This window comes from Miniopterus schreibersii (assembly GCF_964146895.1).
Source record: "Miniopterus schreibersii genome assembly, chromosome: 8".
NCBI lineage: Eukaryota > Metazoa > Chordata > Mammalia > Chiroptera > Miniopteridae > Miniopterus > Miniopterus schreibersii.
This window is the reverse complement of record NC_138109.1, coordinates 15,637,450-15,652,629: the sequence shown is the minus strand read 5'-3', so window position 1 is coordinate 15,652,629 and position 15,180 is coordinate 15,637,450. Positions and strand designations below refer to the sequence as shown.

The 15,180-nt window shown below is 42.9% G+C and overlaps 1 protein-coding gene and 1 long non-coding RNA gene across 2 annotated transcripts in view; one reads left to right on the top strand and one right to left on the bottom strand.

Annotated features, from left to right (window-relative positions):
* LOC308561001 overlaps positions 1-5,631 on the top strand; it is an 82,216-nt gene extending 76,585 nt beyond the window's left edge. The window contains exon 3 of the long non-coding RNA XR_013999419.1: positions 5,551-5,631. This is a non-coding gene — a long non-coding RNA (uncharacterized lncRNA). The remainder of the gene's footprint in view (positions 1-5,550) is intronic.
* Positions 5,632-11,189: 5,558 nt separating this feature from the next.
* On the bottom strand, positions 11,190-13,731 carry ATP5IF1 (ATP synthase inhibitory factor subunit 1). The gene is made up of 3 exons (XM_081145388.1): positions 13,553-13,731; positions 13,355-13,446; positions 11,190-11,458 (listed from the first exon to the last, which is right to left on the bottom strand). The coding sequence occupies exons 1-3, from the start codon at positions 13,637-13,639 to the stop codon at positions 11,311-11,313; spliced, it is 327 nt and encodes a 108-aa protein (XP_081001514.1). The 5' UTR covers positions 13,640-13,731; the 3' UTR covers positions 11,190-11,310.
* Positions 13,732-15,180: the final 1,449 nt, after the last annotated feature.

The window sequence follows — 15,180 nt, the reverse complement described above, 5'->3', positions numbered from 1 at the left end:
AGAAGGGTGGATTGAGGGCCGCCCCAAACCGTTTGGAGTTTATAGGACTGTCAGGTCCCATGTCACAACCTGAAGGTCCTGAAAAGAGGCCAGGCATCAGCTAAGTAAAGATCGTGTGGTTGCTGAAGATTCCCCTGCTTCCAGCAGGAACCAGACTCCCAGCCTGAATGCACTTTCCATTGTTTTGGCTTATGCCTGCATTTTGCAGGCAGGAAGCCTGAGGTCCAGAGGGAATAAGCCATTTGCCCAAAGTCCCCAGAAAGCTGGTCATAGACCAGAGACTAGAACCTTGGGGTCCAGATCTCCAGTCGAGGGCCACTGACAGAGGCTGCCCCAGGAGTGACACATTTCCAGAAAGAACAATTCTCTTTGTTCAGGCGTCTTCCTCTATTTCCCCCTCTCCATTTCTAGAGGCCCTACAACTCTTCAAACACCCTGAGGCTGTCCCTGGAGCAACGACCCTGACCCTTGTCACCATCCTGGCCCATCTTTTCCTACCCTTAAGATTTTCCTATCCTTTCCCCCCAAAAATGTTGTACGTGGAGCAGGATATCTAACCTTTTCTAGCTGTGTGAACCAGGGCAAGTCACATCGCCTCTCTGAACGTGTTTCCTGCTGTGTAAAATGGGGCAATAAGGTTTACCTCCACTGGGGCTGTTGTGAGGATGGCACTAATGCATACAAATCCCTTAACAAGGGTTGATGCAGATTAAGTCCTCAATAAACTGCAATTACTATTATTTATAGTTTCTGTTGTTATTTTAAAGTATCTAACTTAGTGCAGAAAGACGGTGTTCAAGAAAAGTGGTTATAACCATTCATATTTAAAAGTTTGAAGCACGGAGCCTGGCATTTAGCAGGAACTGAATATGTAAACAGGAGGTACTCTTGCTTTTTTTGACCCAAAGGCTCCCAGTACCTTTGCAGTCCTAATATCTACCTTTTTTTAACTTTAGTTTATTGTTGACACTGTTACAGATGTCCCCAATTCCTCCCCACCCCCGCCGCCGCCGCCTTTGTAATGTCTCTTCTGAGGAAAAGCTGCATCACTTATTTTTTGCTCAGCAACAGGCTCCTCTTACGTAAACCTCGCCGGCCAGTGAGCAGGAATATGGGCGGGGTCATCCGGCAGCCAATAGCAGCCCGTAGCGGCGCGCAGGACTGACCGTTGTGGGTTTCCAGGCAGGTTAGAAAAGCTAACCCCTGAGGCGGTTTTCGGGCGGGGATTGTCTCCAAAGTCTCCCGGCTCTGCCTACCAACCAGGCTCTGATTGGTGCGGACGTTGCGGCCCACCCCTCCTCTCTCCTGGCCCCGCCTCCATGGGAGGGGGCCAGGGCTACCCCGTCTGCTTTTCATTTCTTTCTTTTTTCCCCCCTCCTTTTCTTCATTTTAATGAACTTTTTGGTTATAGCTTAGTTTTCCCATTCCAAACTATGTGACAAGTATTATTTAAGAAAATTTGGGATATACAGAAAAGTCTAAAGGTACGAAAGAAATGACCCGAATATTTACCCCTTTTGCGTTTATTAATGTGTTTCAGGCTTTTTGACTTAAGCTGGTATTTTTGACTTAAGCTTATTTTACAATAAGCTCGTCGTTCTTATTGTAAAAGCGTAAAACTGGAAGAGACCAAAATGCCCATCACAAGGGACTGGTTAAAGTAATAAACAGATTCGTCCTCACAATGAAACATGCAGCACAGAAACAGAAGGAGGTAGCTAGCTCTACGTGTTCTACGTGAAATGAAAATGTGTTCAGGATTTAATGTTAGGTTAAAACAAAAAACAAGTTGCACAATGGTAGATACGGAGTGACCTCCAAAATATATATGTACATGATTATACAGAGGCAAGAAAAGTCTGGAACTATGGACAGTTTGCAACAAATTGTCAGCATCTGGTTACCTCTGGGGTGGAAGGGATAGAGAAATTATAAGACTCTATACATTTCTTTAACATTTGTGTTTGTTTTTAATTTTTTTAAAAACAACTTAATTGACCCTAGAGGGAGAGGAAGGGAGAGAAACATCCATCTGTTATTCCACCCATTGATACATTTATTGGTTGATTCTTGTATGTGCCCCCACTCTCTAACCAACTGAGCTACCTGGCCAGGGCAATATTTGTGTTTTTTAAAATGCCAAGCTGTGTTATGCTGTACCTCTAAAAAAATCCTTTTAAAGAGAGAGGGGGGAAAAACTTAAAAAAAATTTCTAACCCCACTACCAACAGAGAAGTGATAACATGTTGGATGTTTTTAAAAATTTATCTTTATTGTTGAAAGTATTACAGATGTTCCCCCTTCCCCCCATTTGCATATATATTTTTATTATGTATTATATATTACTATTATATATTTAGTCTATCTTTAACTTATGCTTATATTTATAGTATATAAATAATGCATAGTTGTGTAGCCTGCTTTTTCAGTTTACATTTCATGGTAATTTTTATAATATTAAATATTCCTTAAACATTTAATTGTTGCAAAATGTTCATTTGATATAATTTGCTCATTAATCCCCATTGCTGTAAATTTAGGGTTTTCCTTCTAATTTTCCATTATAATATATCAAGATGAGATAAAGCTCTTGCAGAAAAAATACTGCATTATATCCATTTATTTGCTTAAGTTAAATTTCTAGACACAAATTCATGAGTCAAAGGCTATGAACAAATATATTTAAGACTCTCAATACTAATTGCAAAAACTTTTTTAAAGTTTGTTTCTGTGAACATTATTGATGCCTGTCTTAGTCAGCTCCAGCTGCCATAATAAAATACCATAGACTGGGTAGCCTAAACAATAGAAATTTATTTTGTCACAGTTCTGGAGGCTGGGAAGTCAGAGATTAGGGTACCAGCATGGTCGGGTTCTGGTAAGAGCTTTCTTACTGGCTTGTAGGTGGCTGCATTCTTGCTGTGTCTTCAACATGGCAGAGAGCTAGCAAGCAAGTTCTCTGGAGTCTCTTCTTATGAGGGTACTAAGCCCATGATGAGGACCCTATTTCATGTCCTCATCTAAACCTAATTACTTCCCCCTGGGCCGGGGGGTGAGTGCAGGGTAGAAGCAGTCAATGGGGGAAAAAGGGGACATGTGTAATACTTTCAACAATAAAGATACATTTTAAATAAATAAATAAACAAACAAACAAACCTAATTACCTCCTAAAGACCTTATTTCCAAATTCCATGACATTAGGGATTAAGGCTTCAACACACAAATTTTGGGGGACACAATTCAATCCACAGCAATACCTATGAAGGGCATGGGGCTATGCTTGGGGTGGGGTACAGGGCTGAATAATACCCCAAATTTGGCTGCCAGGATCAGACAGGTGAGAAAGACAGAAGCAAATAGAAGTAGCTCAGATAAGCAGAGATACCTAAAAATAATCTGACCAAGTCACTACTGGCCATAAAACTCTTCATGGCTCCCATTGTTCAGGTTGTGTTTGATCATTCAAAGGGTCATATTTGGTCTGTTGCTATATACTGTTCAATCCTCTGGGTTTAACAAAAAATTGGATATGTTGCTAAGATTTTAAAATTAGGAGATTTCACATAAAATCCCCAATTTATGAATTTTCTTAGAAAAGAGGAAGATGTATTAACACTGGGTCTGCATTCCTGAGGCCAATGGTGGGACTAAGTCTTGTCTTTTCCCATTCTTGGTTCCCATAATAATAACACGTAGACCACTTTGACTCATTTATATTACCTACCTGGCCTCTTTAGGAACCTGAGGTTAAAACCCCTGGATGGGGTCAAGATTCCTTAACATGGTCTTCCAAGCCCCATGATGGTCCTGTGCCTTCCCTTTCACCTATACTTCTGCTCTTGCTCAAACACACCCTTGCTCAAGATCAAAGTATAAGGCAGTGACAGAATGGCGATTAGAACCAGGGTTTCTCATCCAACTCTCCAGGCACTTTTAACTGCCTCATTTGGTTCTTTACTCATTAACTTGAGGTGCTTATTTTTCTTGATAAGACCAGGCCAAAGTCAGTCAATTTGAATAAAACCAAGTGGAATGGAATGTCCAGTGGTGGAAACTTTGCTACCTGACATGCAGTCTCATATATGGCTCTCATCAGCTTCTCGCTTCCCTTGCTCACTGTGCTCCAGCTTTCTGGCCACTTTGCTGTCCCTTGACCATGTGAAGCCACTTGTCTCAGGGCCTTTGCCTTTGTTATTAGACTTCAGTTTGGAATACTCTGTGTCTTCATAGCTTATGTTATTATCTTCTTTAGGCCTCTCACTATTAGCTCACTCTATAAGGTGACCACCTTTTCAGAACACACTTTAGAAAATAGTTGACCTTCAGCCACTTTATATCCCTTTACCCAGCTTTATTTCTTTCACCTAACATATATACTTATTTTTTGCCTCCCTCACATTATGGAAACTCTGTGAGGGCAGGACTCTTTTTTGTTCCTGGCACCTAGCACAGTCCTGACACATAGTAGGCATTCAGTAAATATATATCAGATAGGCTGTGGCCAGTGGTTTGGCTGGATGGTCAGGGATTTGGAAGGAAGATGTTTGGAAAATTGGTGACAAGAAAATGTCTCTAAAGTGGGGGAAAAAGAAGATATTTGTTTCCAATGTGAATACTTACCAAAGAATGGCCTTGGCAGAGGAAATGTTAACAATCAAGTGGCCAGGATGACCTATTATGTGACTACCACCCCTGTAATCACCCAGTGGTGATGTTCATGAGATCATCAACAAAAGTAGCCATAGCGGTAGGAAGGGAGGTTATGCCCGGTCTCAGCAACATGGACTTCCACTCACCAAGGCCAACCAGGCAATGGCTGGTTGAGTGCCCAATCTGCCAGCAGGAAAGACCAACACTGACCCCCTGATATGGCACCATTCCCCAGGATGATCAGCCAACTACCCAGTGGTAGGTTGATTACATTGGACCCCTTCCATCATGGAAGGGGCAGTATTTGGTTCTGTCTGGAATAGATACCCCGGATACAAATTTGCCTTCTTGGAACGCAATGCTTTTGTCAAAACCACCACTGTGGATTGCAGAATGTATATACACCACTATAGTATTCCACACAGCATTGCTCCTGATCAAGGAACTCACTTCACGGCAAATGAAGTGCAGCAATGGGCCCATGCTTGTGGAATTTACTGGTCTTACCATGTTCCCCACCATCCTGAAGCAGCTGGCTTGATACAATAATGGAGACTCAGTTACAGTGCCAGCAGGGTGGCAATACCTTGCAGGGCTGGGGCATGATTCTTCAGAAGGATGTATATGCTCTGAATCAGCATCTAATATATGGTGCTGTTTCTCCCTTAGGCAGGATTCACAGGTCCAGGAATCAAGAGGTGGAAATGGGAATGACACCACCCCTAGTAACCCACTAGCAAAATTTCACTTCCAGTTCCTCTGTACTTATGCTCTGCTGGCCTAGAGATCTTAGTCCCAAAGGGAGGAATGCTTCTACTGGGAAACACAGTAATTCTACTGAAGTGGAAGCTAAGACTGCTGCCTGACCATTTTTGACTCCTCATGTGTCTGAATCAACAGGCAAAGGGAATCATTGTGCTGACTTGGGTGACTGATCTTGACTATCAAGGGGAAATTGGACCACTACTCTACAATGAAGGTAAGGAAAGTATGTCTGGAATCCAGGAGATCCCTTAGGGTGTCTCTTAGTATTACCATGCCTTGTATTAAGGTCAATGTAAAACTCTAACAACTCAATTCAGGTAGGACTAACTTCCCAGACCTTTTAGGGGTAAAAATAGTGTATAGGGAAGTTTGGGATCATTCTCTGGTCAGCTTCACTGCTTTACTTTTATCTTCGATTTTTCTGGCTCTAATTGTTTTTTTGTTTTGTTATTTCCCTGACTTCATCTGTTCTGGGGTTTGGCTGGCACTAATGGCGTTAACTGGGTCTGTTATCTATCTCCTGGATGAGGGTGATTTAAGCTACTCACTTTCTGGTTGGGGAGGAGAGGTGTAAACCATCTGCACCTAAGTGGCCTTGGTTAGGGAAGATAAGATCTTGTGATTTATTAGCAGACTGTTAATTGTTGACCTATTTGTCACAGTTTCCCTCATTCCGCTTGCCAAGTAATTTTCCGAGCTTCTTACTATCCTGCCTCAGTATCAAACAGTCAGGTACAAGTATTGGTGAGGCTGTGGAGAAACTGGAACTCTTGGGCATTGCGGATGGGAATGCAAAATGCTGCAGCTGCTGTGAAAAATGTTTGGCAGTTTGTTAAGAAGTTAAACATAGAATTACCATATGACTCAGCAATTCCACTCCTAGGCATGTATCCAAAAGAATTGAAAACAGATGTCTAAACAAATACTTGTACATGAATGTTTTTTAGCAGCACTATTCACAATAGCCAAAAGGTGGAAACAAGCCAAATGTCCATCAACTACTGAATAGATAACCAAAAGTTGTATATCCATATAGTAGAACATTAGCCTGCCATAAACAAGGAATGAAGTATTAAAACGTGCTACGTGGATAAACTCTGAAAACATCACACTGGGTGAAAGAAGCTAGAAACAAAAGGTCATGTATTAAATGATTCCATTTATATGAAATATTCAGAATAGGAAGGTCTATAGAGAGAGAAAGCAGGCGAGTAGTTGGGTGGAGGGGGGAACGGAGAGTGACTGCTTAATGGGTATGGAATTTGGGGGGTGATAAAAATATCTCGAACTGCTAGAGGTGATGTTTGCACATTTTGAATATACAAAATGCCACTGAATTTCATACTTTAAATGGTTAACAATTTTATGTTATGTGAATTTTACCTCAAAGCACAAGGAGGAATCTGGAATCTGTTAATTGTGATGTTGTGCCAGGTGGCACCAAATGAAGCAGTGGCATGTGTGTCCCCATGCGTCTTTGTTCCTTTGCCTGCTCCTAAGCCTTTTGTTCCTTTCCAGTGTTTGAAAGTAGGGTGCAAGTGGTTTAGGTGTTTTCTGCTCTAAAAAGAATAGGGAAAGGAGGGCGGGAGGGAGGTTGGAAAAAAAGGAGGGAGAAAGGACTGAGGAGAGGAACAGTGTTTATGCTTAAAAGTGGCCAACCCAGCCCCTGGAAGGTTAGTAGGACCTCCAACCACACCACCTCCTCCATCATCCCCCTCCACGCTCCAGATGAACAGGCTGAACTACTGTTAATTCCCCAATAACCCATGCTTCTTCAGATGCGGTCACCAGCCTTGAATACCACCTCTCCCTTTTACCTGGCCACAGTTATACCTTTCCACAGTGAGGTTCCTGTAAGCCCTGTCCAGTATCTCCCCAAGCACTCTGCACTCACCACCATCAGAGTACTTCCCCCATTGCTGTTTAGCCACTTGTCCTTCCCAGTGGGCTGTGGGTTCCACAGGACAGGAGCTTTGATTATTGTGCAGTTGTATTCTCAGTATGTATCAAGTGCCCAGCATATAGTAGATGCTAAATGTAATTTTTGTTTACTTATATTTTATTGATTTTTAGAGGAGAAGAGGGGAGAGAAAGAAGGGGGAGAGAAAGAGAAACATTGATTTGTTGTTCCACTTACTTATGCATTCATTGGTTGATTCTTGTATGTGCCCTGACCAGGGATCGAACCTGCAACCTTGGCATATCTGGACATTGCTCTAACCAATTGAACTACCTGGTGAGGGCTTCATTTTTTAATATGTACACATTTTAAAAAATCTGAAAATGGAATACATAGGCTATGCAGCAAGCAATGCATATTCAAGAAGAGTGGAATGAGTCCTTTTTGTGGAAATCAGACGAGAAAAGGTGACTCTTTTTCTTAACAAGTATCACTCTAGAGTACACTGCTTGGTGAGCAGTGTGGGCTGAATTTCAGTCCTCCCTGGCCCCTTCAATTTGGTGTCCTTATGCAGTGAACAACCTGCAGCTCATACCTTATGCAGCAGATCTGGAAGGATCCTTTACACCAGTGGTTCTCAACTCCAGCCACATATTGGAAAAACCTAGGGAGTTTTTTGAAAAGAGTCATGCCCAGGCCCCAATCTTGGAGATTTGGATTTAATCTGTCCCAAGGCATCGGCTTAATTTCAAAGCTCCCCAGGTATTTCAGTGCGAAGCCTGGGCTGAGAATTATACCTCTGTATTTACTGATGTGAAACTCTCAACCCCAGCTCTATTGCAAACGTGTTTGTACCATATAAGCGTGCACCGACATGCTGATAGGATACATGTCACAGCCGAAATCTAATGCAATGCCAACTACTGGCATTTCTTCTACATTTACTGCCAGGAACCTCCGCCTTTACCACCCACCTCCAGATGTCCAGGCAAGCCCCCTGACCTATCTCACATTGAGGAGGGAGCTAATAGGCAGCTGACCCACTACACTAGGACTGCAACTCGAGATTGTGGAACCAGGAGTTCTGAAGTAAAGTCCTTGCTCAGCACAAGCCTGGCTGTGCGACCTTGAAAAAGTTCCTTCACTGTTCCCTGCTTTAGTTACTTTGGTTATAAAATTAAACTAATGATACGGACATATTTGCCAGAAATATCATGAGATTTAATGAGCAAAATAATTGTAAAGTGCCCCATAAATATAAATTGTTGTGCAATTAAGTAACTTCAAGGTGTGAAATTCCACTGAAATCTTTTTTAAACAAATGGCCCCAATGATTCTGACACAGGTGGTTAAGAAGCTGTTTAGACAGTCTGCTCAGAGTTCTCTGGTCCCTGCCTTTTCCAAGTTTTGTTTGTTTAAATCTTCTTGAGATTCTTAAACAATAATTGGTCCTGTTCTAATAAATTACTTTTTCTCTTCCTTATGAATTTAAACTAATGCAATAAACCAGTGCAGCATTTTTCCAAATTGTATTCTGCAGAAGGCTATGTTCTAAAATGTTAATGTTAACTCTGGCCAGGGTAGCTCAGTTGGTTAGTGTTGTTCTGATACTGCAAGGTTGCAGGTTTGATCCCTTGTCAAGGCACATACAAGAATCAAACAACGAATGCATAAGTAAGTAGAACAAATTAATGTTTCTCTCCAAAATCAATTTTTTAAAAATTAAAATGTTCATGTTTTGTACAAGAATAATTCTTAACATACTTAAAAAAAGAGAGAGGAAGGGAGAGGGAGAAATAGAAACATCAATGATGAGAGTCATTGATCAGCAGGACTGATCAGCTGCCTCCTGCACACCCCCTACTGGGTTTCGAGCGTGAAACCCGGGAATCGAACCGCTGAGCCATGCCAGTCAGGCGTACTTTAATTTTTAAATTCTCAAATAGCATTCGTATTAAGAAGTATATTATGGTGACGGGAGACTTGACTTGGGGTGGTAATTATACAATATAATATACAGATGATAATATTGTGGAATTGTACACCTGAAACCTATGTAATTTTATTAACCAATGTCACCCTAATAAATTCAGTTAAAAAAGCACTGTATTAAATATATATCATTATTATACTTAATAAAATGCCTTTACAAAAGTGTTCTATGCCCAAGAAGTCCAGCAAATTTCATGAGAAACTATTGTACTTGTAGTACAGTGGTCCTCAAACTTTAGTGCACATCAGAATCACCTGGGGGGTTTGTTAAAACAGATTGCAGGGTCCCACCCTGTTTCAGCAGGTCTGTGATGGGGCCTGAGAATTCCATTTCTAACAAGTTTCCAGATAAGATGCTGCTGGATCATGGACATTTGGTCGTCTTAAATTAGGCTGCTCCAAAAATTATTCATTTTACCCTTTTAAGAATTCAAGCTTATGATTCTTCATTTTAAACTTTCAACTTTTGATTGCTTTACTCAATTGACTTTTATTAAAAATAAAATGTTGAGTAGATGGTATACCCCCTAATAAAAAATCAACGCAGGAATATCACTCCTAATAAGGCAATTGTTGATTATAAGTAGTCACAAAAACACTATCATCTACAAACTTAGGGGATTTTGTATGCCTTTTTTTAGTCAAAAAAATGCAAAACAAGCCCTGGCTGGTGTGACTTGGTTGGAGCGTCGTCCTGTGCACCAAGATTGGCTGTTCGATTCCTGGTTGGGGCACATGCCTAGGTTTTGGGTTCGATCCCCAGTGGGGGAGCATATGGGAGGCAACCCATTGGTTTCTTTCATACATTGATGTGTCTCTTTCTCCCTTTCCCTTTCTCTAAAATCAGTAAAAGCATATCCTTGGGTGAAGATTAAAAAAAATAAGCAAAATGAAAGATGTTTGTTACTTGTTCCTTGACTAATTTGTAAGTTTTCAAATTTTGTACTGTTGTAAAGAAAAAAAAAAAAAGGCATGTGACCTTGGCATGATCATTGCTTTGCATTTCATCTCTGAGGTCATTTTGTTGCTGGCCACTTGAATCTCAGCACTTCCACCTCAGGACTATCTACAAACTTTCCATCAGCAGCACATGGACAAGTGTTTTGGAAACAGCCATCTAGTGTCTTGTCTGCAAGGGCAGTCAATGACTTGTCCAAGGTTTTATCATTCAATGGCCCTGAAGGCTTTTGTGCACACAAGTAATAGGGTCTTGCAACAAATAATTCATTGTAATTCTGGGGCAAATGATCTGTTGAAGCCTTGAACTGAAAATGTCTTGCTAATGGCCCCAAAAATCACCTCAATTTTTTTTTTTTTTGGCCTAGAGGAGTTACACTACTAGTTTGTTGATGTCTAATTTGAATCAAGAGCACACTTGGTGGAGCAAAATATAACCTAAGATTTAATTCTGATTCTCTGCTATTAATAGACTTGGATTGAGTTAAAAAACCTACATGCCAAATCTCAACTCCAACTTACTAACTGTAGGCAATACATAATTTCTAATTCCAGTTCTCTCAATTTGCACAAAGATAATTAGAACTACGATAACTAGTTCACATGAAAAGTTCTCTAATCCATTTTATAAATGAAAAATGGACTGATGGTTCCTTTAATTGTATCTTTTAAGCAATTATTCATCTGTTTTCCAGGCTGCTCTTGACCTTGGATTGGGGTTTATTCTTCAAGTTTTCTCTGAATCTCTGACTAATATTAGACCCCCTATGTCACACCTGCCTCCCCTAACTCCCCCCATGTGGCATAGCACTTACCATGCTGTGCTTTGTCTTCAAGCTCCCTATTGCAGGTACCCTGTCTGATTCATTTTAGCAGTCCAGTACTGTGTCCCCCTATACCTCTCCAGATGGTAGACAGCATTAAACACAGTTCACTGATCACAATTTATTATAATCTGTTGGCAGCACAGATTGGTATTAATTACCAGAACTATGTCTTCATAGAAATGGGCAATATATAGCCATTCTATGGGGAACTGCATGCACTTAATCTTCAACACTATCTTTTAGTTTCTTGATGGTATGCTTGTGCCGCTCAATTTCTTTCTGCAGACGCTCAATCTCCTTTTTATGATGACTGATCTCATCTTCATGGTGTTTCTTCAAGGCTGCCAGTTGTTCTTTACTCCGCTCTCTACAAGTAAACAATGGCTTTAATCCTAATCCACCACCCCGAAGAGATCTCTCAGCATAACCAGCAATACCTAAGGCAAAGGAGTCCCAATCCCACGGGAATCTGGCTGATCGTCTTCTACCGCCTCAAGCCCCACTAGTGAAAGAATACTCCATCTTAAGATGTACCCATCATTAGGAGATGACCAGAATGATTCCATTTTCCTGGTGCTGGTGCCTGAAATTCCATCGTTCATGAGCTATTCCTTTTAGATTCCTCTTTAGAGCAGAACACTCCAGAGAGGTGTGACGTAAGTTCCCGATTCCTTATTAGAGGACTAATCAAGAGAACAGAATCCCTTTTTGGGGAAATGAGGGGGAAATAGACAAAAGGGTATAAAGGGCAAATATCTGCAATCTAAATCCTAATTTATCTAGGGCTTTCGTTGCCTAGAGAAATACATGGCCCACTGTAAAGGCCAGAAAGAAGGGGGGGGAAAAGAAGGGGCCTCTTGCATGGGCAGTATGTGGCAGTCCAATTTAGGTCTCAGTAAGAAACAATTCAGCCCTGGTTAGGTGGCTCAGTTGCCTGGAGTGTCGTCCTGTGCACCAAAAGGTTTCAGGTTTGATTCCAGGTCGGGGCACATACCTAGGCAGTGGGTTCGAATCCCAGTTGTGTACAGGAGGCAACCAATCAATGTTTCTCTCACATTGATATTTCTTTCTCTTTCTCTCTCTCAAAAAAAAAAAAAAAAAAAAAATCCATAAAAACATATCCTAGGTGAGGATTAAAAAAAGAAAGGATTCAAATGTTGGTTTGGCCACATTTGGCCCTCAGTTTTCCTTAATTGTAAAATATAGGAGCCTAAGTATGTGGTCTCTAAGGGCTGTACTTTGGCTTTCTGGTATGGTAGGTGCTATGGTGATAATTTTTTTTTTTTTTAAAGAATAGTTTATTGATTTTTAGAGGGGAGGGGAGGGAGAAAAGAAAAACACTGATGTAATAGCACAACATCTATCGGCTGCCTTCTGCATGCTGCCCCCTACCGGGGATCCAGCCCACAACCCCGGCATTTGCCCTGACCGGGAATGGAACCAGCAACCTCTCTGTGCACGGGTGACGCCCAACCAAGAGTCATACCCGTCAGGGGCACGGTGATAATTCTTAAGAGCAAGGAAGAGAGGGCAGAAGTGAAAAGATAGGCCAAAGAAGCAGAAACGAGATAAGTTCTATGCTGTTCCTCACTGTGCAAAGAAGTCAGTAAACGATAACTTAGGGTTGGTAAAAATGTGAAGAGACCCAGCCCACTCCATACTCTTAAGTGACAGAAAGCTAACCTGGGTGGAGCCTGGCAAAAGTCTCCAGGAAGTGAGGAAGGGAATTTCAACCCAGCACTCAGCTCCTATGACCCACTCACTCTGGCCGAGCTGGAGACCTTTGGAGGTCTAGGAAGGGCCGAGAGGGTCTGAAAAGCCTGGAGATCCACCCACTGGGCGCTAGCAAAGCTAAGGCGTGTGGAGGAGAAAAGGGCGTAGAAGGGTGTTGGGTGGTGACCACCGGGGTCAAGTTCAGAGGGTCTGCAAGAATTGGGCGGTCGGATCCAGACAATGCAAAGAATCTGGGGGTGTCTGGCACGACCCGGGAAAAACTCCACGGGTGAGGATGGTAGATGATTCTGGACAAGTTGGGCCGTGGTTTGATTGTCCTAGAGACGCGCAGGTGGAAATGGCTTGGGGCCCTGGGACTATTCAGCAAGTCACTGGGAGCGAGGGTGTGATGGGCTCCGCGACCGGGGAGTTCTGCTGGGGGATGGGGCGACCCCTGGCACGGGGGAGCGGGGGTAGCGATTGGAAGCTTAAGGAGGCCTGGCAGGCTCCGAGAGATCTAGGGCTGGACCCCCGACCCCGTGGGCCTCACCGGAAGTATCGGTCCTCTTCAGCCTTCTCTTTTTTCCCGAAGGCCCCACCGGCCTCCCTGATCGCGCCCGAGTCGGAGCTGAAATGATCTGACTGCGGAGAGAGACAGGACATTGGTAAAGGTGGGGAGGGGAGACGGCGCCCGCGCTCGGGGCTCGGGGCTCGGGGCTCGGGCATATGCTCAGTGCCGCGGGCATACCCGGTCGGAGCTGAGGCCTCCGGCTTGCATGGCCCTCGCGCCGCACACCCCGAGCCGCACCCGCGCCGCCAACGCCGCCACGGCCATGGTTGTCAGCGCCGCACAGCCCCGCACGCAGACGCCGCGGACTCCGGCGGGCGCTAACGGCGCTGGCGGCCGGCATCCAATCTTTTCGATGGAGAGGCGGGATGAACCCAGGGGAAGCGAATCATGAAAGGGAGGAGGCGGGATTGCTGCCGGCTGAGGCGAATCCTGACCGTGAGGAGGGCCTGGTCTCAGCCAACCCCTAGCAAGGTCTCCGGGGCCAAAGGATTGGAAAATAATGATGGAGGACGTTGGAAGGAAGTCCCGGGCAAGGGAGGGGCAGAAGCCATCGGAAGGAAGCTTGGCGTCCGCCTCCACCCCACGATTCCAATCCTAAAAATGTTATTAAATCTGCAAAGGAAGCCTTCCTATTCCTGGACCACTAGGGTAAAGAAGATGCTATAAGAGCCTTGGCCGGTGTGCTCCGTGGTTAGAATGTAGGGCCCAGACACCCAAAGGTCACCAGTTCGATGCCCCATCAAGGGCACATGTACCTGGGTTGCAGGTTCGATCCCCTGCCCTAGTCGGGTAGCCTGCGGGCTGTTTCTCTCTCTCTCTCTCTCTCCCTCTCCCTTCCCCCTTCCCCCTTCCCCCCTCCCTTCCTTCCACTCTCTAAAATTTAATCAATGGAAAGAATATCCTCCTGTGAGATTAACAACAACAAAAAAAGATGATGTAAGAATAGTAAGATTAAAAAAAAGATCATGGACACAGACAAGAGACGGGAAGAACTGGGGAGGGGTTGGAGCTGGAGGGAGGGGAGTAAAGGGGAGAAAATGGAGACGCCTGTAATACTTTCAACAATAAAATAAATTAAAAAAAAAAAAGATCGCTAAGATGCTACCTATAGCATCCCAGTTGGGGCTGGGATATCTATGTCCAGAATACCCCGACTTAGTTAGGTTGTGGATAAAATGTTGTATATATACATGTATATGGTATCTTAAGAGATATCAATGTTATTTTGTTGCACTGACATTTCACTCTCAACTCTCAGTTTAAATGTCACCTCAAAGAAACCATCCCTGATCTTGTCGTTCTATCATAACTCCGTTTTGTTCTTTCTCTTTCTCTTTGCACTTTTCACCTTCTGAAGTTATCAGAGCCTCGATCAAACAGACATTGTGCCTTCACCTTCCTTCAGCCATCTAACAAATGTGAACAAGAAAATAGTACTTTATAGTCTTTGCCTATGTAATTTTCTCCTTTAGATGAGTTAGGCCAGATTATCTCTCTTATTCATGATTATAAAACTATCTTCTTTGCTTTCTATGAAATGCTAGAACTGTTTTTATTAATCATCTTTTGTTTGGAAAAATGCTGGCCCTGGTTTGTATGACTTAGATGGGAGAAAATGCCTGTGGGGCACATTTTCGAATGTTCATTGCATAAAACTTTGAAAAACACAAAAGCAGGATAGAAATAATCACTTATAAATCCACTACCTAGTGATAATAATTCGATGTGTTTCTAGATGATCTTTAAGTACCATTCCAGTTTCAGAAACACTGTTTCTACTTCTCAGATACTGCTATTTCTTGATT